The sequence below is a fragment of the Fukomys damarensis genome, unplaced genomic scaffold (genome assembly GCF_012274545.1).
Source record: "Fukomys damarensis isolate Sample0158 unplaced genomic scaffold, DMR_v1.0_HiC HiC_scaffold_22, whole genome shotgun sequence".
NCBI lineage: Eukaryota > Metazoa > Chordata > Mammalia > Rodentia > Bathyergidae > Fukomys > Fukomys damarensis.
In genome coordinates this window covers 23,230,291-23,257,828 of record NW_022900934.1, presented here as the reverse complement: position 1 = coordinate 23,257,828, position 27,538 = coordinate 23,230,291, and the positions used below count along the sequence as shown (strand labels likewise).

General features: G+C 42.2%; 2 protein-coding genes across 3 annotated transcripts; one reads left to right on the top strand and one right to left on the bottom strand.

Moving 5' to 3' along the window:
• Positions 1 to 6: 6 nt before the first annotated feature.
• On the bottom strand, positions 7 to 24,677 carry Nfs1 (NFS1 cysteine desulfurase). The gene is made up of 13 exons (XM_010639960.3): positions 24,496 to 24,677; positions 23,806 to 23,915; positions 22,644 to 22,760; positions 21,953 to 22,036; positions 14,639 to 14,791; positions 8,935 to 9,028; positions 7,314 to 7,448; positions 4,747 to 4,904; positions 4,215 to 4,320; positions 4,049 to 4,130; positions 3,371 to 3,454; positions 2,733 to 2,822; positions 7 to 101 (listed from the first exon to the last, which is right to left on the bottom strand). Exons 1-13 carry the CDS (start codon positions 24,590 to 24,592, stop codon positions 38 to 40), a joined length of 1,374 nt encoding a protein of 457 aa, XP_010638262.1. The 5' UTR covers positions 24,593 to 24,677; the 3' UTR covers positions 7 to 37.
• Romo1 (reactive oxygen species modulator 1) lies at positions 24,622 to 26,434 on the top strand. 2 transcript variants are annotated; one of them, XM_010639953.3, is made up of 3 exons: positions 24,622 to 24,753; positions 24,945 to 25,075; positions 26,244 to 26,352. In XM_010639953.3, exons 2-3 carry the CDS (start codon positions 24,945 to 24,947, stop codon positions 26,350 to 26,352), a joined length of 240 nt encoding a protein of 79 aa, XP_010638255.1. In that variant the 5' UTR covers positions 24,622 to 24,753. The 2 variants fall into 2 exon arrangements, with proteins under 2 accessions (XP_010638255.1, XP_019065487.1); XM_019209942.1 differs by lacking the exon at positions 24,622 to 24,753 and having other exon boundaries at positions 26,244 to 26,434.
• The last annotated feature ends 1,104 nt before the right edge of the window (positions 26,435 to 27,538 follow it).

The following is a 27,538-nucleotide window of genomic DNA, read 5'->3' as shown; positions in this document are numbered from 1 at the left end:
GGAAGAGCCAGACTAGCACAGAGCAAGGTACATTCTTCTAGTGTTGAGTCCACTTGATGCTCTTGAGGTCAATGCCGTCCTGCACCATCTCCCAGAGAGGACTGCCAAAGAAAAGAGGCATACAATGAGCGAGGCTTGGACGGGAGGCAACCTACACTGGCACCGAGGCCCTGAACAATGACTGATTTGCCTCCTTCTGTCCTGTCTCTACCTTTTGCCCTAGTGGATTCCATCACAGGTGATTAATAAATCACAGCCACCTTTAAATCCAGATCAATTCCAGCTTCTCCCCAACTGCCAATAAACCAGATTAACTAGGTAACCTAGGCTCAGCTACAATGGGATCCTGAGTCAAAAGATTTTAGGAATGCTCATACTCTTTCTTTCTTTTTTAATGTTATTGTTGTAATTTTGAGATCAAGTCTTGCTATTTTGCCCAAGCTGACCTTGAACTTGTGATCCTCCTGTCTTGGTCTACTGCATAGCTGGGATTATAGGCATGTGCCACCATACCCAGCCCAGCAACAGAAATCTTTCCATTTATGAGATTTTCTTTGACCCAATACAGTTAGCTATCCCCTTCCTGACCCTAACAGGATCACAAAATGAGGCTCTGGTTGAAGGCTAATGGGACCAAGCTGAATTCAGTTCGTAAAAGACCAAAAGGAATAGGGTACAAAGTAACTGTACTGTATACCTAGAATGTACCAATAAACTCAATAAAAAGAAAAAAAAAGGAATAGGGTACAGATACTGAAAACTGACAGGAAGAAAAAGAAAGCACTGTCAGTAGAAATGCCTTTTAAATGCACAATTGATAATATGAAATAGGAAGAAAAAGTCTGAAAGAAAAAGAGAAGTGGGAGAGGTAGGGGCAAGGAAAGAAAGGAAAAGAAAAAATATGAGAAAAGGAAAAAATGGAAACAAAGTCTCTGTAAATAGGGAGGGGTGGGATAGTTGAAGGGAGGGCAGGGGAATGGGGAAAAAATAAAAATCAAGATACATCATGTAAAGGTACAAATTCCAAATGATGAATGTAACTATTGTATATCTAAAAAGTACAGATAAACTTAAATGAAAATAACGCGTTTTGATTGTACCAGAATGCAAAGCCAAGGGAAGAATCTGGAGCCTAAGTACCTAAGCAAGCTGTAAATGTTAATGCAACTACACCCTAGCAAGGAAATCTAGAATACAGCAAGGCTGGGGAGAGCTAACAAAGGGCAGCAAATACATACCTAAACTTCCTCTCTCTACCAGGTAGACCAAGGAAAATCTGAAAGTCAAGTGGACCAAAGACAGCCAAACTTTGAAAAAAAAATCCAATGTACTCAGTACGAAGCTGAGATATGTGGTTATATGGGGAAGCCCTGGTGGCAGTTGAATAGTAAAGAATCTTTTCCTTTTTTTTTTCCAGTTCTGAGGATTATACCCAGGGGGCATTTGCACCAAATTATGTCTATAGCTGTTTTTTAATTTTTTTCTTTTGAGATAGGGTCTTGGTAAGTCTCTTACTTTCCTAGACTGAGTTCCAATTTGAGATCCTTCTGCATCAGCCTTTCAGAGTGCTGAGATTATAGACATGCAAGACCACACCAAACTAGGAATCTCTTGAAGTTATAAACATCACTGAGTAGTAGTTCCTAATCTTTTAAAAATCTCATGGAAAGGTGGGTGTGGTGGCACATACCTAATAATCCCAACACTCAGGAAACTAAGGCAGGAGAATTACTACAAATTTGAGGCCACCTGGGCTACACAATGAGTTCAAGCCCAGCCTGAGCTATATAGTAAGACCTCTTCAAAAACAAAAAAAATAGAAAAGTTAGGAGCTCAGTGGTAGAACACTATTACACATGAGGTCCTAGGTTCAGTCCCCAGCAATGCAATCTGAAAAAACAAAACAGCAAGGCGTGATGGCACAAGCCTGTAATCCCAGCACTCAGGAGTTTGAGGCAGAAGGATCACCTAGAGTTCAAGGCCAGACTGGGCTACTTATCATGGGACCTTGTCTTAAACAAACAAACAAACAATAAAGCCACCTAAAAAATAGAAAAATCTTATGAGAGCTATGGACTGTCAACACAGAGACTGCAAAATCTTGTAATATTTAGAATACAACTTCAAGTCTATCATGTATCTCTAAAGATGCTGGCCACAGGCCACAGAACTCTAATTAAGAATCCCTATCTTGGGCCAGGGATTTGGCTCAGGGGTTCCACCCCTTGCCTCAAAAGCTGAAGGGCCCAAGTTTGATCCCCGGTATAAAAAAACAAAACAAAACAAAACAAAACAGCTATCTTTCTGGGTGCAGTGGCGCACAACTGATTCCCAGCTATTTGGAAGGCCTAGGCAGCAAAATCATAAGTTAAAGTCTAACCTAAAGAATTTAGTGAGACCCCGACTCAAAGTAAAAAGGGGGATGGCTCAGTGGTAGAGTCTGATTAGCATGCACAAGACCTTGGGTTTAATTTCCAGTTCCACAAAAAGAGAGAGGCGGGAGGAATACTACTTGCATTGATATCCTTCTTTAGGTTTTAAAATACTTTTCATATTCTGAAAAAAAAAAAATGGCCAAAAAAATTCACCTTCTTGCTTTTGTTCCCTTTAGGATTTAGAAACTCTGACTCTTAAAACCTAAGTACTGTCAAACTTTGGTTTCTGGTAGTGTGAACACACAGCCCAAGGATAAGAGAGGGGCCAGGATTATAGTTTCTTCCAACAGTGCATACCTCATTTCTCGAAGACGTTTCACATGCTGAACGCATTTCTCCACAGTATAGTCTACTTCTTCCTCAGTAGTGAAGCGGCCAATGCCAAACCTGAAGAGGACATGGGGAAGAGCTCTCCATCAGAGGTGGCACTGGGGTAGATTTATGTGGCCAATATTCACTGAAGATCTACTATATAAAGACAAAGAGAGAAGAGCAGGGACCTTCCCTTCTAGGCCAGAGAACATGGTCTGTGAATCAACACATGAGAATCACCTAAGAAAGTTCCTATTCCTCCCTCCTGACATAGTAAAGGAGAATATCTGCGTATGAATTTGCCATTTTTTATAAACTTGCCAGATGATGCTCAATGAAGTCTGAGAACCTGTGCTCTAGAAACAAGAAATAAATAAGGAAAGGCTGGAGATATAGTTCAGTGGTAGACCACACACTTACATTAAATTCCCAGCAGCAAAAAAAAGAAAGGACAGAGAGAACCAGACTGACAATAATAGGACATGAACACTAAGGAGAATGCCTTTTGGCTTGAGAATACAGCTCAGTGCCAGTGGATTGGCTAGCATGCATGAGGCCCTGGGTTCAATACAAATAACACACACATGCACATAAACACATAAAAAAAACCTTTTATAACTAACCTGATAGAAGAGTGTGCTAAATCCTCATCAGTGCCAATTGCTCTAAGGACATAAGAGGGTTCCAGGGATGCAGAGGTACAAGCACTGAGGAGAGATACACAGCTTTGTTCAGTTCAGCATCAACAACTGCTAAGGCACAAATTCCCAGTTCTTGCTCCCTCCCCTCAAGGTCACAGAATCACACTACAGGAAAACAAAACCATCTAGCAAACTAAAGGGCCCGATGCTGCCCTGAACATCCTGGGACTTGAACCTAGCTTCTCTGCCAAAAAATGACAGAGCATAATAGCCCACAGCTGGATCTGACAGAAAGAGGCATCTGAGAACCTTGTGCTCACTCCCCCAGACAGAAGATACTATCTGTACCAGCCCAGAGGGCAGCTAAACCATTGGTGGCTTTTGGAGCATCTTCAGTTCTGCAGGCCCACAGTAGAACTGCTAGTGTAAGCCTAGAACTGATACATATACCCCCGGGACTGCAAAAGGAATGGAATTCTCCCCCAGGAATCCCTGCTAGAGTAGTAAACTTCAGCCTATGCCTAGTCAGATAAAAAAGAGGATCTTTACTGTAAATCAAGAGCTCTTGTGCTTATCTTCTCCATACCAGGAAGCTTAGTAACCTGTATGGAACTCAGAAGCCAGGCTTAATGACCCTGCAACAGTTGTGTTTCACCTCACCTCCCTGAGGACAAAGCAACATCCTTGAGTGCCATCAGCAGGCTCTCCCCTTCCACATATGCAAAGGAAAGGTTGATACAGCCTAGAAGAGAGAAGGTATCACTGTAGAGGGGTTTCAGAATCTTAGCCTCTTTCAGAATGGGGAAGGAGAAGGCAAAGTCCATACCAGGATAGTGCTGTTCAGGGTTCCCATTCATCACCACATCTGGAAGGCTCTTCATTATCTTCTGTATTAACCGCTTGGCTAACTTTGAGATCCGCTTGTGGTCATACTAAGGAATAGGCAGAGGAAGACTAAGCACAATGACTACCAACCATCTGAGAAAACCCATAGTTCTAAGAGCCCTTCTCCTCTAACCAGATGTGACTGTGCATCAAACTCACCTATTGTCCTATGTCACTCATGAAGATCACTGTGCACCCAGCACTGAATACAGTGCCTACTGTGTGAAGATGCTCAGTAACTGAATACAGGATTCCAACAACCCAGAAACAAATCAGTTGATTACTACTAACAGGGCCTGAGTTTTACAGCCCGAAACACCTCCCTCAGAACAAGGGGATGGAAGCATCTGCACAGGGCAGGGTTTTCTTAAATCTCTTCCAGCAGAGATCTAACTTAGCCATCTTGGGATACCGCTAAATAGTAGACCAAGCACAGGGGAAGATGCAGTGGGAGGAAACTGCTCTCCTCATACCTCCATCTCTTGCTGTGCCACCTCACACGCAGCCCCCAGCCCCACCACCAAGGGTGTGGGCACTGTCCCAGACCGCATACCCCGCTCCTGCCCCCCTCCACTCTGTAGGGCCTCCACGCGTACTCGGGGCCGGCGGCGGATATAGATGGCACCAACCCCTGGAGAGTGAAATTTGTTAGAAAAAAGAAGAGAAACAGAAAAAACAGATGAAACAAAATATCACTTTTCAAAGGGATCAAAATATTATTTCAACTTTTCTATATTCTTAGCATTTTTTCCTGAAAAAATTGAGAAAAGAAAAACCCAATAAAAGTGTAATATTTAGCAAAATTTTTTAACATCATAAAGGTAGCAAAACAAAAAGAAAGAAAGGTAACTAAAAGAGGGAATAATTACCAAAATGGTTTAAAGTAGTCCTAAGCATGAATGAAAAGATATCACACATTGCAACATTATTTGTAAGAGCAGAAATATTAGAAATAGTTTAGATGACTACCAAAGCAATGCCAAATAAATTATGATATGTACATTCAATGAAATAGAAGCAGGTATATAAATGAACGAGGAAAGTCTTTCTGTATTGACACTATAAATCTTATAATATACATTGTTAGAAAAACTGGTCAAGAAGAGAATGAAGATATATTATGTAGCACACGCCTGTAATCCCAGCAATGGGAAGGCTGAGATGGGAAAATCACCAACAGCTCGAGACCAGCCTGGGTTACATAGTGAGTTCAAGAGGTGGGAATTTAGTTCAGTGGTTCTGCTGTCTGCTTTGCAAGCGCAGGGTCCAGAGTTCAATACCCAGTACCAAAAAAAAAAAAAAAATAATGAGTTCAAGGCCAACTGGACTACATAGCAAGACCCTATCTTTAAAAAAAAGATGTAAGTCTGGGGATTTAGCTCAGTGGTTCCACATCCTGCCTCTCAAGCACAAGGCCCCACGGTTCAATCTCTGATACCAAAAATAAATAAATACAATTTTGGGCCGGGGATTTAGCTCAGCGGTTCGGTGGCCTGCCTTGCAAGCGCAAGGACCCGAGTTCAATCCCCGGTACCAAAAAAAAAACAAAACAAAATAAATACAATTTTTTAAAAAAGATGTATTATGTAAAACTAGAGAAATAAGTGTATTATGTACATAATTATGTGCTGGGCAGTAGTGGCACACTTGTAATCTCAGCACTCAGCAGGCCGAGTTAAAAGAATGGCCACAAGTTCAAGGTCCTGAATTTGATACCGGTACCAAAAAATAAATTAAAAAAAAAAATGGCTGAAGATGCAGCTCAGTTTCTAGGTCTTGGGTCCAATTCCCAGAACTACCAAAAAAAATTTTTCAGCAGGACATGGTGGCACACGCCTCTAATCCCAGCCCTCGAGAGTCTGAGGTAGGAGGATCATTGTGAGATCGAGACTAGCCTGGGCTACACAGTGAGTTCCAGGTCAGTCTCAACTACATAGTGAGATCCTATCTCAAAAAAAAATTTTTTCAAGGTGGGCACAGTAGCACCAGTCTATAATCCCAACTACTTTAGAGGATAAGGCAGCAAGTCCAAAGCAAGCCTGGGCAATATAGACCCCATTTCAATAAATAAAAAAATAATGTGGGTTTTTTTGTTTTGTTTTTCTTTTCTTTTCTTTTAGTGCCAGGGATTGAACTTGGGACCCTGTGCTTTCAAGGCAGGCAGTGGAACCACTGAGCTAAACCCCCAGCCCTGTGGGCCTTTTTAAAAAACATCTCAGAAAAACACACTGTTCAACTTCTGAGAACCATTTGAAGAAGCTATTGTTCATCCTTCCAAAAGCTATTATACTTTTCCCACAAATGTACACTGAGATGAACCTCTGCAGACACAGAAAGTGTACTAGCGTGAAAAAAAATCCCTTCACTTTGATAGAGCAGTTGTGTTTGTCTTTTTATGGCTACTTCCAGAAAACAGAGGTCAACAGTCTCTTTCTAAGATCTGTTGTACACATTTAACCACCTAGGTATACAAGTGAGCAAAGTGGTTTTTTTTGTTGTTGTTGTTGTTGTTTTGGTACCGGGGATTGAACTCGGGTCCATGCGCTTGCAAGGCAGGACACCAAACCACTGAGCTAAATCCCCGGCCCTAGCAAAGTGTTTTTTGACTACAACTAAATGACACTTGCAAACTGGGCATGCCAAGACACACCTCTAACCCTAGCACTTGCAAGTCTGAGGCAGAAGGACTGCCATGAGTTTAAAGTCAGCCTGAGGTACATAGTGAGTTCCAGGCCAGCCTGCACTAAGTAGAGTGAGACCCTCTCTAAAAAACACTAAGTCGGGCTGGGGATTTATCTCAGTGGTTCCAGCGCCTGCCTCACAAGCACAAGAACCTGAGTTCGATCCCTGGTACCCCCCCTCAAAAAAACAAAACACTTAAGTAAATGAATAAATACACAACACTTGCAGACTACAAAGTATTCTCAATGTACAAGTTCCTCTGGCAACAATTGTACGTAGCTCAAATGACTCTAAGAAACATTTGTCAAAGGGTTTGATGACAGGATCAAAGAAGAGGAAATCTAGGAGGAGCTGATACCTTTAGGACCATAGATTTTGTGGCCACTGATGCTCATGAGATCAATTTTCATGTCAGTGACATCAAGTGGGATTTTTCCAACAGCCTGGGCTGCATCGGTATGGAAATACACCTTTCTGGATCTGCAAATCTGCCCTGAGGAAATAACAGGGGAAGACACAGTATAATGTTGGGAAGTAACCAGAAAATAGCCCACAATGCACTATAAATTGTCTCTACCCATTAATTACTGCTACTATTATAGTAAATCCCTTCACATTCCTACCTTACCCTTTCCTCCTTTCTCCTCCTCTTCTCCCCTCTTCCTCTCCCCAACTACAACCCTTCCCTTCTCTCTGTACTCTCACTCTAAACATCAAGGGTAAAGCACCAAATCAAAATCCACATGATGGGCCAGGGATTTAGCTCAGTGGCACCATGCCTACCTTGCAAGTGCAAGATCCAGAATTCAATCCCCAGTACCAGGGGGGAAAAACCCACATGACAGTCTCGTACTTAAGATTTTTCTTTTTTGAGACAGGGTCTCATTATGTAGTTGAAACTGACCTGGAACTCACTGTGTAGCCCAGGCTGGTCTCGAACTCACAGCGATCCTCCTGCCTCAGTCTCCCGAGTGCTGAAGATTTTTCTTACTACCTTTCAACAAGTCACATTATCTTTTAGAAACTTTTTTATTTAAAAGGGGATGGACAGATTTTTTTTTCTTTCTTTCTTCACTACAGGGGATCCAACTTGGGACCTTGTAAATCCCTAGCCCTGAGAGATCTATTATTTTGGTACGGGGATTGAACTCGGACCCTTGTGCTTGAGAGGCAGGCTGGAGACAGATCTTATTTTAATGTACATAAAGACAATAAAGGGCCAGAGTATGTGGTACATGCCTGTGATTCCAGCAACATAGGAGGCTGAGGCAGGAGGATCACAACTTCAAGCCTATCCTAGGCAATTTAGCAAAGTAAAATAAAAACTAAAAAAAGCTGGTGATGTAGCTTAGTGTGAAGGCCCTGGGTTCAGTTCCTAGTAGCAAAAAAAAAAAGAGAGAAAAAGAGGGAGAACATGACTGATTGTAGGGTGAAATCTAAGTGACGTTCTACAGAGGAAGACAGAGGTTTTTGTTGTTGCTGTTGAGTTTGTTTTTAATAATTATTGTTATTTTAACATGGGACATAGCTCAGGGGTAGCGCACTTGCCTGGCAAGTACAAAGCCATGGGTTCCATCTTGGCATCTAACTGATAGTAGGCTCAGTGCAGCGTGTTATAACTTATTTGGGGGCCAGGGATTTAACCCAGTGGTGCTGTGCCTGACTTGCGAGCACAAGGTCCTGAGCTCGATTACCAGAAAAAAAAAAAAATGTAGCTCAGTGATAGAACATTTGCCTAGCATGCATGAGGCTCTGGGTTTCAACCCCTGGGTATCACCAACAAACAAAAATTTTAAAAATAAAAAAGGCACTAAACCTAAATTCCAATATTGGTTATGCCACTTACAATGTCCATGAACAAGGTACTTAAAATTCTGATTCCCTTGATTTCCTTACTGTACATTATACTGTTAGAGCTGCCAGTCTATTCTTGTTCCTCAGAGGGATCCCAAGAGTTAGAGTTAAACCATAATACTCACCTATTTCTGCAATAGGCTGTTTCACTCCAATCTCATTGTTCACAGTCATAACTGAAACCAGGCTGGTATCTGGCTGGATGGCAGCATCTAGTTCCTAGGAATATGCAGAAGTAGGGGCTTTGCTGACAATCTAGGGCCAACAAAGCCCTCCCTTGTAGCAAGTCTTGAAAAAAGGCCTTTCACTAGGCATGGTGATGCATGCCTGTAATCCCAGCAAGAGGGTGAAGCAGGATTCTAGGTTCAAGGCCATCCTGGACCACAGAGTAAGTCTGAGTGCAGCCTGGGTTACATAGCAAGACCCTGTCTGGAAGAGAGGAGCAGAGGAGAGGAAAGAAAAAGACAACAACAACAAAAAAGAGGCTTTTCACTGTACCCCTATAAAAGTGATTAAAATAAAAATAATGAATGCCAGTAATCCCAGCATTTGGGAGGCAGAGGCAAGAAGATTGGAACTAGTTTGAGGCCAGCCTGACCTACATAATGAGTTCAGGGCCAACCTGAACCATAAAGTGAGACCCTGTCTCAAATAAACCAATAAATAAATAAATAAAGTGGGGCTGGTGATACAGCTCAGGGGTAGAGTGCTTGCCTGGCACACTCAAGGACTTTGATCTCCAGCGCTGAAGAAAATTGTTGGTGAAGGTATAGAGAAATCTACAATGGAATAACTACTTTAGAAAAGTATTTAACAGGATTTTTTGTTTTGTTTTGTTTTCTTTTCTTTTTATTGAGTTTATTGGTACTTTTTAGGTATACAGTACAGTTACATTCATTACTGGGATCTTGTACCTTTACATGACAGGTCTTGGTTCTCATTTTTCCCCTTGTCCCTGCCCTCCCTTCACCCCCTCCTCCCCTCCCCATTTACAAACACTTTATTTCCATTTTTTCATTTTCTCATATTTTTTTCTTTTCAACAGGGTCTTGCTATGATGCTAGACTCAAATGATCCTCCAACTTCAGCCTCACAAATAGCTGGATAGAGAGCTTTACCAGCCTCTGTTTCTTACACAACATGAAGTTACCATATAACACATTCATAACCCTCTTAGCCATTCATTCCAGAGAAATAAAAATTAAATTCACAAAAAACTTGTACAAAAATGTTTGTTCTTTTTCCCTCCCTCCCTCCTTCCCCCTTTCTTTCTTTCCTGCCTTCCCTCCCACCTTCCTCTTTGTCTTGTTTCCTTCTTTTCTGTCTCTTTTCTTTTGTGACAGGGTCTTGCTAAGTTGCTAAAATGCTTGAACTTGCAATCCTCCTATCTCAGCCACTCAGAATGCTGGGAGTACAGATATATGCCACCATGCCCAGCTCACAAATATTTTTAGCTTTCATACTAGCCAAACTCTAGAAACTTCCCAGTTATCTTTTTTGGGGGGTGGGTATCAGGAATCGAACTCAGGACCTTGTGCTTTCAAGGCAGGCAGCAGCACCACTGAGCTAAATCCCTGGCCCTTCCAGGTTCTTCTAATGGGTTCAATAACCTTTGGTACTTTCTGAGCTAGGTGGTATGTGCCTATAATTCGAGCACTCTGGAGGCTGAGGCGGGAGGATCACCACAAGTTCAAGGTCATCCTGGGCTACATTGTCAGTCCAATGCAAACCTGAATTACATAGCCAGATCCTGTCTAAAAAAACAAAACAAAACAAAACAAAAAAACCCTATGATACAGCTATAACACTACTATAGTACTAAGCAATAAAAAAGAACAAATTACTTACAACAGTGAATGAATTGTACATGCAGAATGAATAAATTTCCAAAGACATTTGTGGAATGAAAATGTCAACCCCAGGTTATGAACTGTATGATTTCACTTATATAAAATTATGAAATGATAAGTTCAAAGAAATGGAGAACAGGCCAGATGTGGTGACACACGCCTGCAATCCCAGCACTCAGGAGGCTGAAGCAGGAGAATCACCGGGAGTTCAAACTAGACTAGGCTGCATAGTGACTTCAAGACCAGCCTGAACTACTCAGGGAGACACCCTGTCTCAAGAAAAAAAAAAAAAAAAAAAAAAAACAGCAAGGAGCTAGAGATTCAGCTCAGTAATGCCACCACCTCACCACCTGTCTCACAAGCACAAGGTCCTGAGCACCATTCCCAGTACTAAAAACAAAAAAAAAGGAAAGAAAGAGCTACTGCTAACAACAGCATATAGGCAGGAGCCAGGCGTGGTGGCGCACACCTCTAATCCCAGTGCTCAGGAGGCTGAGGCAGGAGGATCGCTGTGAGTTCAAGATCACTCTGGGCTACATAATGAGTTCCAAGTCAGTCTCAACTACATAGTGAGACCCTGTCTCAAAACACAAAACAAAATAAAAACATATAGGCAGGAAACACGTCTGACTGAAACGTCATATCGTGAAGGAATTATTAATTAACTCACCAACATTTATTATGCCTCATCTGACACTGGGATAATGTAGGTGTTCAATATCAAATTCCCTCTTGACATCTTCTTGGCTTCCTTCATAGCACTTAATCATTTCATTTATGTGTCTATTTATATATTTAATACCCCCTTCACTGGAACATGAGCTCTATGAAGATGGACGAACTACTCTGTCTGGATCAACCCTCTCTCCCTATTGCCTGGCACTATGGCATAATAAGCAATACAAAGTGAAAGAAAGGTACTATGTTAAATATTATGAGAAATGAAAATCTAGCAAGGGATTAGGGATGTGGCTCAGTGATACAGCATTTGCCTAACATGTTCAAGGGCCTGGATTCAATCCCCAGTACCCACTAACCCCCTCACACACACAAAATAACAATAATAATAATAATCTAGCCAAGTGTGTGGCACACACCTGTAATCTCAAGCTACTCAAACTCAATCAGAAGGATACAAGTTTAAGACGAACTGGGCCACATAGTGAGTTCAAGCCACACACACACACATAGAGAAACAAACATACCCCTCCCCCTGGCTAGGGATATAGCTCAGCAGTAGAGAACTTGAAAAGCACGTACAAAGGCTCTAGGTTCAATCCCCAGTACCAGAGGAGCGGGGGGAAACTAACTAAACATAATTTTTTTAATTAAAAAAATTTGAAAACAAATATCCTACAAAACTGACATAAACCTGTGCAAGGTGGCACACATCTGTAATCCTAGGACTCTGGGGGCTAAGGCAAGAAGAGCACAAGTTCAAACATAGCCTGGGCAATTTAGCAACTCAATGAGACAAAATAAAAAATAAAATTAAAAAAAGGAGTGGGAGGAGCAGGGGAGGGAAAGAGAAGAGTTAATGAAGAAAAAAGCTGTAATATGTACATGTAACCATTTCCAAAGATGACTGTAAACTGTATGAATTGCACATATGTAGTCATAAAATGAAATTTTAAAAAAATTTTTAAAAGGGCTCAGGATATAGCTTAGGGTAGAGGCCCTGAGTTCAATCCCCAGCAGTGGAAAAACAAAAAGCATTTTAGGTTTAACAAATCCTCTCACCTCAGATTCCCATGTGCTAGTACTATAGGAATGTACGAACACACTTGGCTAAGAAATTTTAATGTCAGGCAAATCTCTCAGGATTTGTGAGTAGCGAAAACTCATTCAATGGGCTGGGTGTAGTAGCACAGCATGCCTAGAACTTCAGCATTCTGAGACACTAAGGCAGGAAGACCCATAGTCCAAACCCAGTCTAGGCAACTTAATGATTTAGCATAACTGTCTTAAAATTAATAAAAAAAAAAGGTGGAGCTACAGCTCAGTGCAAAGGTCCTAAGGATAAATCACACACACACACACACACACACACACACACACACACACACACACACACACACAAAACTTTTAGAAATAAAGTCCAAGGGCCCGGGATTTAGCTCAGTTGCACCACACCTGCCTTGCAAGTGTAAGGTCCTGAGTTCAATCCCTAACACAAAAAGAAAAGAAAGAAATAACGTCCCATGAGGATTTACAGAATTTGCTGAAACATAGTGGTTAGAGGACTAGATCAGGCAACACAATTAAATTCAAAAAGTGGCTAAGATTTAGGATTCAACCCAGCTAAAGAAATGGAGAAAGGCATAATTTCAGAGATAACATAAAGAAGAAGCTATAGTCAGATGTGGTGTTGCAGGCCTATAATCCCAGCACTCCAGAGGCTGAGGCAGGAGGATCGTTGTGAGTTCAAGACCAGCCTGGGCTACAGAGTGAGTCCCAGGTCAGTCTCAAATACATAGTGAGACCCTGTCTCAAAAAAACAAAAAAACAAACAAACTAAAAAAGAAGAAGCTATAGATATAAAGGTGACTAATGATTAAATATAAGAAAGAGAATGGCCCAGGAATGTAACTAAACTGTGGTGAGCTCACCTTGCTTTACAAGGGTCTGGATTTAATCCCACAAAAAAGAAGAAAAACGAGGAAAAAGAAAAAAGAGGGAAGAAACAATAAATGACAGAAAAGAACAGTTTAGAATTAAGGCTCTCTGATTACAAACTATGTATTAGGATTTGTTTGTTTGTTTGTTTGTGGTGTCAGAGATTAAACCCAGCACCTTCAAAATGAGCTATATTGCCAGCCATTTTTATCTTCAGGGCCTCAGTAACTTGCTAAATTGATCAGAATAGCCTTAGACTTATAACCCTCCTGCCTCAGCTTCCCAGAGTGCTAGGATGACAGGTGTGTGCCACCATCTCTAGCACATATTAGGATTTGTCTAGCAATGCTCATATCCAAAGTCTGGTAGACAAGATGCTTGTACTATCTACAATGGACAGGTCAGAAAATGGGCCAATAAGGATAATAAAACTGTATCTTCTCTTTGTTTGTTTGCAGTGGTAGAGATTTGTATTAGTTGCTTTTCTTATTTCTGAGACAAAATACCCAACACCCAAAGTTAAAGGAGGAAAGGTATATTTTGGCTCAGTTTGTAGAGGTTTCAGTTCATAGTGACTGGCTCCAAAGCGGGGTGGAAAGCCCAAGGTGCACTGCAGTGGAGAAAAAAAAAAGCAGCTCATGGCATGGAAGGCAGATGGCAAGAAAAGATGGCAGATGGCAGATTGCACCAAAAGCTGGAAGCAGCAAGCGATGGCAGCAGCCCTTTCTGTCCCTTATAGTTTAATTAGACTACATGCCTTTAGGATGGGTAGCACTCACACCCAGGGTGGGCCTTCCCATATCCACACCCAAAACTATGCCAAAATAATCAGTGGACTAAATTAGTAATCACACACCCTTGATCCCAGCATCACACACTCTATATCCAGCCATCTCCAAAAAGCCCCACCTATGACTGCCTGAGGCTTTGGGGGGATATCTAGACACAAGCCAAAACAGGATTGAAACCAGGACCTCTCAAATGCTTGGCAAGGACCCTATTACTGAGCTACAACCTCATCCTCATCCCTGGAAATCCTTTTCAGGGTGATAAGGGGCCTAAGTTCAAAGAAGGAAGAAGCCAAAACTATGCCATGGTGAGTGTGAATCCCTAGCATCAGTCACACACACACAGTGGCTCTCATATGAAGTGGGAAACACTTAACAAAGATGAAAAGCAAGTCTTTCAAAAAGAACAATACATGCTCAAGGGAAAAATATCCTTCTCTGTAAGATCTGTTTCTCTAAGCCCCACCTTTGCCATTACATTAAACTTTAAACTCTGGGAAAGGCTAAAGAGAAGGATTTACAGGCTGAAGCTCAGCTCCTCTTAAGTTGCCCCTCAAACTAAGGGCTGCTCCTACCTTTAGATCAATGATTCCACTCTTCTGCACTGGGAGGTAGGTGACCTGAAAGCCCTCTGCTTCCAGTGAACGGCAGGAGTCTAAGACGCATTTGTGTTCTGTCTGGGTGGTAACCACATGCTTTTTCCGTGACTTATAAAATCTGGCCACTCCCTAAAAAATTGATGATAGTGGAAGAAAACAGAAAAATGCTCAGAGACAATTATGACTTCAATCCCATTTATAAGGAACTTTTGTTTTCTGGTGCTAGGGACTAAAACAAGAGCCTTGCACATACTAAGCATACATTCTACTGCTGGCTATATCCCTAGTCAGTATTTGATTTTTTTTTTTTTTTTGTCCTGGGGATTGAACTTAAGAACACATGAGGCTTTGGGGGAACATCTAGACACAAATCATAACATTCTGCCCTTGGCCCCCACAAAGACTCATGTGGTCATAAATGGCTTTTTCAGAGGTAGCTGAATCTAGAATGTGTGGTGCTGGATTAAGGGCATGTGATTACTAAACTAGTACATTGACTGGTCTGGTACCACCCTAATCCCAGCAGTCTGGATAAGATAAAAAGAGCAGAAACACACTGTTAAGATTTCTTTGTTGCTTTGCATCCTTCAGTCTGCCATGGACTATTGCCCCTCCACCACACCACCCAACTTAGAGCCAGCTAAGTATGGACTAAAACTTCTATGATCTGTAAGCTAAATAAACCTTTCTCCTTTTAACTTTGGGTGTCAGGTATCATGCCTCAACAAAGAGAGAAAAGTACCCAATCAGAATTTGGTAACAGAGAAGTGGGGTTGTTGCTGTGATTGTACCTGGCCATGTGACTCATGAGCCTTTGGAACTGGCTTGTGGGAAGGAGAAAAGTTAGGAAAGATTTGGAGATGTCCACTGAAAAAGTAGAGCTGGACTGCTTTACACTTCACTGTATGGGAGATTCTACACAGAGCTCAGAAGACCAGAAAGCCAGTTAAGACCAGGCTCAGGAGGTTTCTGCTGGGAAGAAGGACTGCATTGGCTGTTGGACTCCAGATGATGTGTGCTATGTATTGGCAGAAAGTTGTCTGCATTTTGTTTGTGTCCAGAGACTTTGCCTGAGACCAAGGGTGGTGGACTAATGAATCGGGCAGAAGAAATTTCAAGGCAGTCTAATGTTGAGGTGGTGGCTACTGTAGAGGGCTTTTAGCCAGATTTATGTTGAAAATCAAGACCAGAGAACCCAGCAGAATAATTTAAAACATTTTGAGTTTGGCCAGAAAGGAAGCTCCCATAAAGCTTCAGCCTGCAAAGAAAGAACAGAGGAGATCTTGATTGGTGAGAGGGAACAAATAGAAAAGATGACCTGAAGGCATCATAAGAAACAGCAGGACTCCACCCTTTGCAGCATCAAAATTGCAAAAATGAAATAGTTTGCTCTGAGAAGAAAGCCCCAGAGCACCATATTCCAGAATGGTGGTGGCCTAAGAAAGTTTTTCCGCAGGATTTGGCTCACAGGCACTGGACCTGTAGAGCCAAGAAAGAAGGAAGCCTGGCTACTGCTCCAGCTGTCAGCAGACCTTGGCCTCATTCATATATGGTACTGGTTTTAGGCACATGTGGAATATAAGAGTTGTAGGGTCAGAAGAGCTTCCAAGCTGGGTGTGCTGGTGCACGCCTGTAATCCCAGTACTTGCGAAGCTGAGGCAGGAGGATGCTGCTGAGTTCAGACCAGCCTGGGCTACACAGTGAGTTCCAGAGCAGTCTGAACTACACAGTGAGACCATCTCAAAAAACAAACAAACAAAAAAAGCTTCCACCCAGATTTCAGAAGGCCTGGGAGGCCAGGCAGTGTGCCTCTGAGGGGGCAGTGCTTGAAGCCAATGGTGCAGTGGAGGCCCCAGAAGTTTGGAGAAGCCAGGTACGTGGACTGTCTGAGGAAAACTTCAATGAGGGAGCAGAGCCGGGCCAAGAGACAAGCCATGGGAGCTACAAGAATCAGAAGTGGCAGAGGGCCAGAGCTACCCAAGCCCATTGGAGTTGACAACTTGCTACAGATTGCCAGAGATGCTGAAAATGAAACTGTAGGATTTAACGTTTGCCCTGCTAGATTTTGGTCTTGCTTTATTCCCATTCCTTGCTGTTTGTAACCTTTGGAATGGAAACACCTGTTTTTTGCCATTGAACGTTGGAAGTTTTTAACTTTATTTTCATTTACACAGGGGCTTGCAGCTAAGAAATTTGTCTTAAATCTCAGAGGAGACTTTGGACTTGGACTTGTCAGCAATGCTGAAACTGTTAGGACTTTGAGATCTCTTAGAGATGGACTAAATTCCATAAGCATAAAGGAATGTACATGAGTCTTTGTGGGGGGACCAGGGGCAGAATGTTATGGTTTGGGTCTAGATGTCCCCCTAAGCCTCATGTGGTCATAGCTGGCTTTTTCAGAGATGCCTGAATCTAGAGTGTGTGTTGCTGGAATTATGGGCATGTGATCACTAAACCAGTACACTGAGTGGTTTGGCACCACCTAATCCCAGTAGTCTATATAAAATAAAAGGGGCAGAAAATCACTGTTATGGTTCTCTTGTTGCTGTTAGCTTGTGAGCACCATGAACTGTTGTTATTCTCCTCTGAGCTGACCCTCTGCCATGTGCCATTCTGCCTTGGCACCATTGTTGGATAAATGAATGAATGGAATGAAATGTCTACAAACTGTAAGCTAAATAAACACTTTTTCTTTTAACTTTCAGTGTTGGATATTTTGTCTAAGCAATGAGAGAAAGATAACTAACACACCATCCAACTTATCCAAGGAAAAGAAAAAAGAATAACCATGTGCAGAGGACCGTAATACTGATTATGCCCAAAGCAAGCTGTAAAGATGTAACCCTACAATTGGCTTATTTATAGACGTGAATCTGGGTGAAATCTACGTGCCAAGGTCAGAGTAACTCACACCCAAATTCTTGTTCCCACAACTCAAACTTTCTGCTAGAAGGACAATATTTTAATTACAATCATATATTTTGTCTATTTTGTCCCTAATTCAAGAATATTTTGTCTTGTCCTTTCTAAGCCTTGTTTACATTAATTTCCATAGAAACTGCATGTCCCCTTTACCCCAATTGATTGCCAATAAAAGTTAGTGCCTGGGACTGGCCAGCACCTTTGTTGGTTACACCAGCATCAGTCATCCTGGGACCTCATGTTTTCTTAGTTCTGTCTCAGCATATTTTTTTTCCTCAGGCCTGTGTCACACACTGGGCAGGTGGGGACTAGAGACTTACTGCAGGAGTCTCTGGCAGTCATGTATGGCATGTACCTGCAGTCCTAGCTACTCAAGGAGAGGCAGGAAAGACAATACATATTTTCCCTAATATGTGCAATTTTAAAAAGGTGGCATAAAGTACTAGACAAGAGAAAGAAAAAAAGGAGAGGGAAAAGGGGGTATAAATGAGAGTAATGGGGATAAAAGTTATTAATTGTATCATTCAGAGATAATACACCTAGGGCCAGGGATTTAGCTCAGTGGTGCCACCGCCTGCCTCCCAAGTGCAAGGTCCTGAGTTTAATCTCAGTACCAAAAAAAAAAAGAGAGATAATATGCCAAGTGACAGGTGTGATGTCATATGCCTGAGATCCCAGCACTCAGAGAGGCTAAGGCAGGAGGATCACAAGTTCCTATTTAGCTGGGATATTTCAGACACAAAATAAAGAATTATGAAGGGGTTGGGAGCTGAGCATGGTGGCAGAAGCCTGTAATCCCAGCACTGGGGAGGCTGAGGCAGGAGGATTGCCTTGGGTTCAAGGCCAGTCAGCCTGAACTACATAGCAAGACATCATTTTTAAAAAAATGGCTGGGGATATAGCTTAGTGGTGCCACTGCCTGCCTTGTAAGGTTCCGAGTTTGATCCCTGGTACAAAAAAAAAAAAAAAAAAAAAAAGGACAGGGAATAATATAGCTCACTGCCAAGGTTCTGGGTTCAATCCCCATTATCCACTACCACAGAAAAAGAGAGAGAGAGATGGAATTGTCAATTTTTCAAAAATGCATTTATGTACACAGATATCAAGAAATCCTCCAGAATGGAATTCATTTAACTTTGATTGAGATGCTGAACACTTTGTGTGTGTGTGTGTGTGTGTGTGTGTGTGTGTGTAAGAGTATTTTTTTGCTTAGGCGATTATGACATGTTTCTAAGCAGAGGAAATAAAGAATTGTAAGTATGTGAGATAATTACTATGTTAATTAGCTTAATTTTAGTAATCATTTAAAGGCCAGGGATTTAGCTCAATGGCAATATGCTTGCCTAGCAAGCACAAGATCCTGAGTTCAATCCCTGGTACAACACATACACACAAAAAATAATAATGATCTGTAATCATTTCACATTGTATGTTTATATTAAAATATCAGGTTGTATATCTTAAATATACATGTGATTTTCTTTGACAATTATACTCAATTAGAAAAAAAAAGTCTGAAGCCGGGTGTGGTGGCACACGCCTGTAAGCGCAGCACTTGGGAGGGTGAGACAGGTGGATCACTTTGAGTTCGAGGCCAGCCTGGGCTACATAGTGAATTCCAGGTCAGTCTCAACCACACAGTGATACCCTGTCTCAAAAAAACAAACAAACAAAAACAAAACAAAACAGAAGAAAAAAAAAGTCTGAGTCCATAAATTGGAGACCAGCCTGGGTAACACAGTGAAACCTTGTATCAAGAAAAAAAAAAATAACAAAGAAACTTAGAAGTGGTGGCATTCTCCTGTAACCTCAGCACTCAGGAGGCTGACATAAGCAGATCAAAAGTTTGAGGCCAGCCTGGGATACAAAGCAAGTTCAAGGCCAGCCTATAGCGCAAAATACTGGGTGGGGGGAAGAGAAGGAGGGAAGAAAAGGAAATTCATGTCTGCATGCCAAAATTTTCTGGAATAATGCTAAAGAAAATTAGTTTAGAATTAACTCTGTGTCCAGGCATAGTGGTGTATGCCTATAATCCCAGCACTTGGGAGGTTGAGGCAGGAGGATCACTGTGAAGAATCACTGTGACTTAGAGGCCAGCCTAGACTACATGAGTTCAAGGTCAGCCTGAAACAGAGAGAGACCTTATCTTAGGAAACAAAACAAAACAACCAAAAATCAGAATAAAACTACTTAGAAGCTGGGAGTATAGCTCAATGTTAGAAGTATGGTTAGCATATTGCAGGTCCTGGAAAAGCTACTTAGACCCAAATTATAACTACATAAAACCTATATGTTCACAGGCCAGGGATTTAGCTCAGAGGTGCTGCTTCCTGCCTTGCAAGCACAAGGTCCCAAGTTCGATTCCCCAGTACCAAGCAAAAACACAAACCAATCTATATGTTCATGAAGACAAAAAATATAAAAAACAAGTATTTAAAAATTGATTTATGCTAGGTGTAGTGGCTCATGTAAGTAATCCTAGCACACAGAAGGCTGCGGCAGGAAGATCACTGCAAGTTTGAGGCCTGCCCAGGCTACACAGTAAGTTCAAGTCCAGCCTGAGCTACACAGCAAGACCCTGTCTTAAAGAAAAAAAAAAAAAGGGGGCGGGTCAGGGATTTAGCTCAGTGGTACAGCCAGCCTTGCAAGTGCAAGTTCAATCCCCGTACCAAAAATATAAATAAAAAAGTAATTAAGAGGCAATAATAGTTATTCAGAATTTTATTCCCATTTCTAAACAATGTAACTTAAATAATGTACCTTCTTTCCTCCTTTCCTATCTTACCTATGGTGTGAAATCCTCTAATGGCACATATATATTTACTCCATCCATCCACCCAGGAGACAAAGAGAAGTAAAATCAAGGATCTTTTTAGCAACTTTTGGCCTAGTGCTGGTATGGGATCTGTGGAGGCTTCCAATACAAATAGTTTTAAGTTTTTAAAAATGCTCCCCATTGCATGCTGCGCCTGCCTGGCAAGTGCAAGGTCCTGAGTTCAATTTCTGGTACCAAAGTGAGTGAGAAAAGGGCCCAAGATGTAGCTCAATGGTGCTGAGTTTGATCTCTGGTACTTTAAAAAAAAACTTTAAAACTTTAAAGTTTGGGAAACTTCAAAAAAAGATAATACCTAAAAATGCTCCCCATTACAGAAATCATCACCACCTTTGGGAAGACTGCTATTTAGACTCAGATCTTCAAAATTCAAAGGAAAAATACCTCTCTGCTAACAAGATCAGGCACAGTGCTGATGACTCTGGAGCCCATCCCAGACCTCCTACATCCAGATGAAGGTCAGAAAAACCAACACTGGCAGCACAGTTGAGAGATAATGGTAAGAGCGTAGAGCCAGAATTTTGAACTTAGAGCAGACCACAATTTCTCAGGTCCTTGGCATTTACTCAATTAATCTTGGCCCAGTCAAATGTGATTATGTTCTGTGAAATGTCAATACAACTAATATGAGTGTCGTTTTACTTCCATTAGCATCAAGGATCTGTATGTTCCAAGGATAGAATGATCCCTGAATGAGTAAGAAGTGAATGCTAACAAAAGGCACCTCAAAATGGAGAGGCACTTCTTGCAAGCAGTTATGACCAGAAATAAAAGGACAGGCTGATAGGAAGGCAGCCTTTGAATCAAGTAAATAGGGTACAACTGCTAATAAGAACTAGGGAAATATGCCCAAGTAAAAAGATCCTGGACTTCATTGTTACTAATTGTTATTAGATCAAAAAGTGAGGGGGCTGGGAATTAGTTCAGTGGCACTATGCCTGTCTCGCAAGAGCAAGTTAGATGCCAAATACCAAAAAAAAAAAAAAAAAAAAAAAAAAAAAAAAAGAAAAAAAAATCAAAAAAAATATTAAACCCCCCGGGCTTGTTAACAAAAAAAAAAAAAAAAAAAAAAAAAAAGATGAAGCAGTTAATGTCTCAAGAGCCACCTCATTTTCGTATTCACTTTTTTTTTTTCGTGGGGGCAGGTACTGGGATCGAACTCAGGACCTTGTGATTGTGAGGCAGGCGGCAAAACCACTGAGCTAAATCCCCAGCTACCACCTCATTTTCTATCCAACTAATACACTGAATTTAAAGCAATAGGAAAATAAGACAAGATAGAGCAGACTGCAAAGGGCTAAAGAAAGCAAAAAAATCAGTGTGTGTCTTCTTTTCATACTAGGGAGGGGGTGGGTAGCTCAGCAAAATATCCATTAGTCTAAATGATTAGGAACACATATCTCCATAGTCAAGAAGGCCCAGATAGGCTATCAGCTTCCCCACGTTTTTCGTTTTTCTGGGGATCAAATCTAGAACCTTGCATCGCTACATAACCACTCTACCACTGAACCACACCCCTTGCCCTTTTCTTTTACCTTAATTGCTATGTTGTTGGATTCAGTAGCACCACTAGTGAAAATTATCTCACGAGGATCAGCTCCAATCAGAGATGCTACTTGCTGCAAGCCAAGAAAGATATGGAACATTAATTCCCCAGGGAGAAATGGGATTGTAGACACAGCTGGAACAGACATCTGGAGCAACAAGAGCTTCACTGCATTCTACTAGCTGCCCAGGAAGCTCTGCACTTACTAGGTCTGGCTAGGGTCAGAAAAGGGACAGATTCAATTACTTCTTTAATCCTACACTCTTTTTCAGCCCAAGACAAGCTAATAAAAATAACATTAGGTCATATGTTTTTGAAATCTACTTATTGAGCTCCTACAATGTAGAGTATTGAATTCTTACTATGTGTAAGTGTTATGTTAAACTTTACCAGCATTGTCTGACTTAATCCACCATACTAACCATAGAGAGAAGAATCTAATGCACTCTCCATTTGAAATGTGGAGAAATTGAGGCTTAAAGAAATTAGATAATTTGTCTAAACTAGAAAATGTGAGAACTAATCAAAAGCCTGTGGTCAAATTCCAAGACAGTTCTCTAAATCTCTTATACAAAGTACCCTAAACCATTTCCACCTCTATCCCATCTATCACAAAGGAAATGCCTCCCACAGGCTACTGAATCCAGTGATACTGGAACCTCAGACTCCTCTGTACTAACCTGGCGAGCATGTTCCATGGCTGCCTCACTCTCCCAGCCATAAGCATGTGTCCGTGAATGTGGGTTCCCATAGTAGTTGATGAGATAAGGGAGCATGGCATCAAGTACCCGGGGATCCTGAGCACAACAAAAAAGACATCAGTCTCTCTGAATCCATACTCAATACAAGCCCCATTCCACCACTTTGGACCTGCCAACCCTCCCTCAACACAGTGCTAACCCTTTAGTCACTGCCTAGTTAGGCCTCCATCTTCAAATCCCTCTATGACTAACCAAATATCAACCTAATATACACCTGCTCCCCATCTATCTTCAACCAGATTGTTCTACCATTCCTTTCTGGTAGTCAGTTTACAAACATTCTGACAACTGTTTCTGCAGATGTTTCCATTCCTACTAGACAATGTGATTTGGGGGGCTGAGACATGATCCTCCCAGCCAAACATCCCTTTTAACACACTGGTGAAAACTGGCATTAATATTGGAGTAGGAAAGCTAAGGGCAAAGCTCAGAGATAGTGCATGTGCTTAGCATGTGTGAAATGCTGGAGTCAATCTTCAGCACCAAAATACTAATACTAATTACGGGCTTATTGTGGGCCAGGCTGCTTTTTTCCTCCCTGTACTAGAAATTAAACCCAAGGCTTTCTCAGTTACATCCTACGCATACCACCTATTTTTTTTTTTTTTTTTTTTTTTTTTTTTTTTTTTTTTTTTTTTTTTTTTTAGTCAGGTTAAGGTGCTAAGTTGGACTTGAATGAGCTATCGCCCTTCCTCAGCCTCCCAGAGCAATGGGACTACAGGCCTGTGCCACCATGTCAATGTGCCTGGCTAGTCTGGCTAATTACAGAACCCTATTACTACAATGCCTGTACTGAAAGTGATTTGACCAAGGTCAATAGCTAGTAAGTATTAGATTTTCTAGTCAACTGGAAGTAAAGCCTATTGACTTAATTGTTTTTCCAGCACAACTAAGCAGCTCTCACTTCTATAAAGATGCAGCCTATCTGTGAATTTTCACTTCCAATAAACAACCTTGGGGTGAAAAATTTTTTAAAAACCTTGGAGAATGCTGTCCCTCTATCCTTATTTTTAAAGCATAAGATTTATTAGATTTTAGATAAACATAATGATAATACTCATCATTGTCCTTCCGTCCTTACCAGAGGAGTTGTAGCTTGCACATCCATATAGAGAGGTCGCAGCCCTAACTCTGCCTCAGGGGCAGAGGCTGCATCTGTGGGTATAGACGACTGGTGAGCATTGTCTACAACTGACAAAAAAAAAAAAAAGAAGTACACAGTGGTCAAGAGAGCGAATGTAGCTATAGGCACAGGGCGGAAGAGCTCAAAACTGAATGGAGGTGAGATGAGACATTTAGGAGACGCTGGGATCAAATCTCAAAAGCCAAAGGCAAGCACACTGTAAAAGGAGGTAAGGGGCAAAAGCAGGTTCTTATAGGGGGTCACTGAGAGCTAGCTTCAAATTGTCTTGATGGGAGACAGAAGCACGCTAAAGGGAAAATCTGTTTAGAAGTAATTGGAGACACAGCGGGTGATATCGCCTTCAAAGGTTACTGGATGGTCAAAGGCCTTGACCAGCACCTCTTAATAGCTGACCAAGACACATGAGAAGGATGAGTCCCCCAGATTCTGGGGGCGTGCCAAGAAGGATCTGTGGGGCCGTTCAGAGAGCTTCTCTGAGAAAGCACGAAGGTGCAGGAGAGAAGGGTTAGAGGATATGGGAAGCAAGACAGGGCAGGGAGGCTCGGGAATAGTTGAGTGCGTAGCATCGCTAAGGGGAAAAATCCGCGAGTCCCGGGAAGGTGACAGCCGGCCGGACCAGAGGCGTACCACGCAGGCGCAGTCCTCGACAAGGCACCGCGGGCCTCAGCCCCGGAGCCACCGTCACCGACGAAGCCGCCCGCCTCCAAGCGGCTCGTAGCAGCATGGTAGAAGTAGCAGAGACCACCACGTAAAGGGGCCGCAGTCTTCTGCCCCAAGCTCCCGGAAGTACTGCCTCGCGCTCCGGAAGTGATCCCTCGGGCCGCGAGCGCCCTCCGGCTCCTTTTCCGTGCGACGTAGAGCTGAACTACCGAGGCCGCGAGCGAGGTGAGGTGGGGGCGCCCTGAACCCGGCGGCGTCGCGCGATATCGCGTTTTCAGCGCGGAAAGGGTGGTGGAGTTGGCTACGAACTAATGTGCTTTCTTGATTCTCTTGAAACCTTGGGCGCGCTCCCCGACCCGACCTGCTCGGGGCAAGCGGCTAGGCCCGCACTCCCATATATCCTTCGCAACCCACAGATGCCGGTGGCCGTGGGTCCCTACGGACAGTCCCAGCCAAGCTGCTTCGACCGCGTGAAGATGGGTTTTGTGATGGGTTGCGCCGTAGGCATGGCGGCTGGTGCGCTCTTCGGCACCTTTTCCTGTCTCAGGTGAGGCTCGAGGGCGGTGATCTCTGGGCTGGATTTACGGAGTTTCTCCAGCCGAACTTGCGTAGAACCTACTTCGTTCCAGTTACCTCGCAGTCTTCTAGCGAGTGAGACTGATTACCTCTTTCGGGTTGTAAGCATAATGTTTAGGAATCTGAGTTTTGGAGGCCGAATGATTTTTTTGATCTTTTATTTGTTCAGTGACTTTAGGCAAGTTGGAGGCTGTTTACTCACTTATATGTGAGAATGGTAATACCTGTTTTTCTAAGAATCAACGATTTGCACAGAACGTGTCACATAGCAAGTGCACAGTTATTACTGCTTTTGCTACTTATGTTTATCTCTGGGTATGCATAAAGAAAACAAACGAGGGGTGGAAATGTAGCTCAGTGATACAGTGCTTGCTTAGTTTGCCGAAGGCCCTAGGTTTGCTCTCCATACCGAAAAAAAATATATAAGCAATTTGCAACAAGGTGTGGTGGCGCATGCCTGTAATTCGAACACATGGGAGAGGCTGAGTCAAGTGCAATTTTGTGACTTTGAAAGGGAGAGGACGTTCTGCTCAGCATTTAAGCGATGTGCTAGGTAGGTCCTGTAGTTTTCAGAACAGTTCCGTAGATATTTTAAAGCCTGCTTTACACTTGCCTCAGAATTGGGTCTTAAACCCAAGTTCAAAATAATTACCACCAGGAAACCATCTAAAAGACAGATGTAGGCATGCAAAAATCACATGCCTGTAATCTGTTACCCTCGAGGCTGAGGCAGAAGGAACAAAGGTTCGGGACCAGCTGGGGAATTTGGTAAGACCATCTCAAAATGAAAAAAGCTGGGAGTGTAGGGCTCCCTGATTCAGCGACTCTTTGGGGGGGGCGGTTTGAGCAGCAGAGGAAGGAAACATCTGTTGGATCACATGTACTCTTGAGGCAAAAGCAAGTGTTTTACCTGCCCGTGTACTTCAGTTATATGCGGTCTCCCGTAAAATTTAAGGCAGCTATGACATTCATCAAATTAAGGATCCTTTAGGATCGTTTTTCTTGCCTCTGGGGTAAGAAGTAACTTCTTGAGAATGAGATAAAGAGCTTGCCAAAAATGCAGACTGGCAAAGTGAAGTTAAAACTCTTCCCTGTATTTTTGTTCCCGATTGGTCCCATCATCTTGGTTTCCTCCTCAGGATCGGAATGCGGGGTCGGGAGCTGATGGGCGGCATTGGGAAAACCATGATGCAGAGTGGCGGCACCTTTGGTACATTCATGGCCATCGGAATGGGCATAAGATGCTAACCAGGGCTGTGGTTGCCTGCTATGTCTACACCTTCCCATCCATCTCAGTCCCTGTATTATAATAAAAGTCTCTTCTTCTCTTTCTGAGCCTATTATTATTATTATCATCCAGTTTGGCCATGGATTATGTGAACAGGTAGGCTAATGAATAGGCGTGGTTTACAGCTTGGCTGTTCACCAAGACTAAACTAGGTGGTGCCTGAAACATTCCATATAGTCTAGTAAACATTGCTCAACTCAATCTTGTAAGATTGATGCTATTATGAAAATCACTAAAGTTCCTAAATATCAAGAACTTCCTGCATAAAGTTATTAACTTGTCCTATTCCTGATATTATTGTACATTGAGATTGTTCTGCTGGCTTCATTATACATTTAATTTTGAAAAAACCATGTTTGTAGCTTCACAAGATGCCATCAACTTCCCCACTTTGACCTGCATTACCTCTCAAGTATTAATCAACTTGATAATCAATGTTGAGATGAAAGAAAATAAATGCAGCTAAAAGCTCTTAACAACAATGAAACATAACCGGAAGTTATTGCAGCTAGACTTTTCAGACTGAAGTTAGGGACCTACAAGATTTCACTAAAAATAACCATTTTGAAAAGAAACGAACCATCTTTTCATGTATAATCAATTCTGACTTTCCTGTGCTGAAAGGTATATTTTGGTAATCCCCTTCCCCCCCCCCGTACTGGGTATCAAATGCCAGTCCTTGCACTAACAATGGAGGCAATGGCCACCACTGAGCTAAATCCCTGGCCCGGTAATCACTTTTTTAAAAAGATATCAACCACCAAAAAACACATTTGGTCTAGTTTCCTAGAGGGAAAATAAATTTGATAGTCTTTGGTAAAAGGGCTAAGGAAACTCGGTAACAGATTTGGGTGGAAGATGGGAGACATCCTTGTGGAAAATGTCTATTCCTCCCAAAATCAGTTAACTCGAACCTTGAAACCTCACCCAGATTATAAAGATATAAAAGCTAACTAGTATTGCTTGTCCAAAATAAAGTTGATCATAGATTTGCAGTTAAAATGGTAAAGGCTTGCCTGCTGCCCAAATGGAGTATAAACTCAAAATGCCTTTCAAGCAATACTGTACTTAGGAAACTAGTTTGAAAGCATTTTGTGAAAGACACTCCACACTCCAGGGCCCCAACAAGATGGCCATAATGCACCA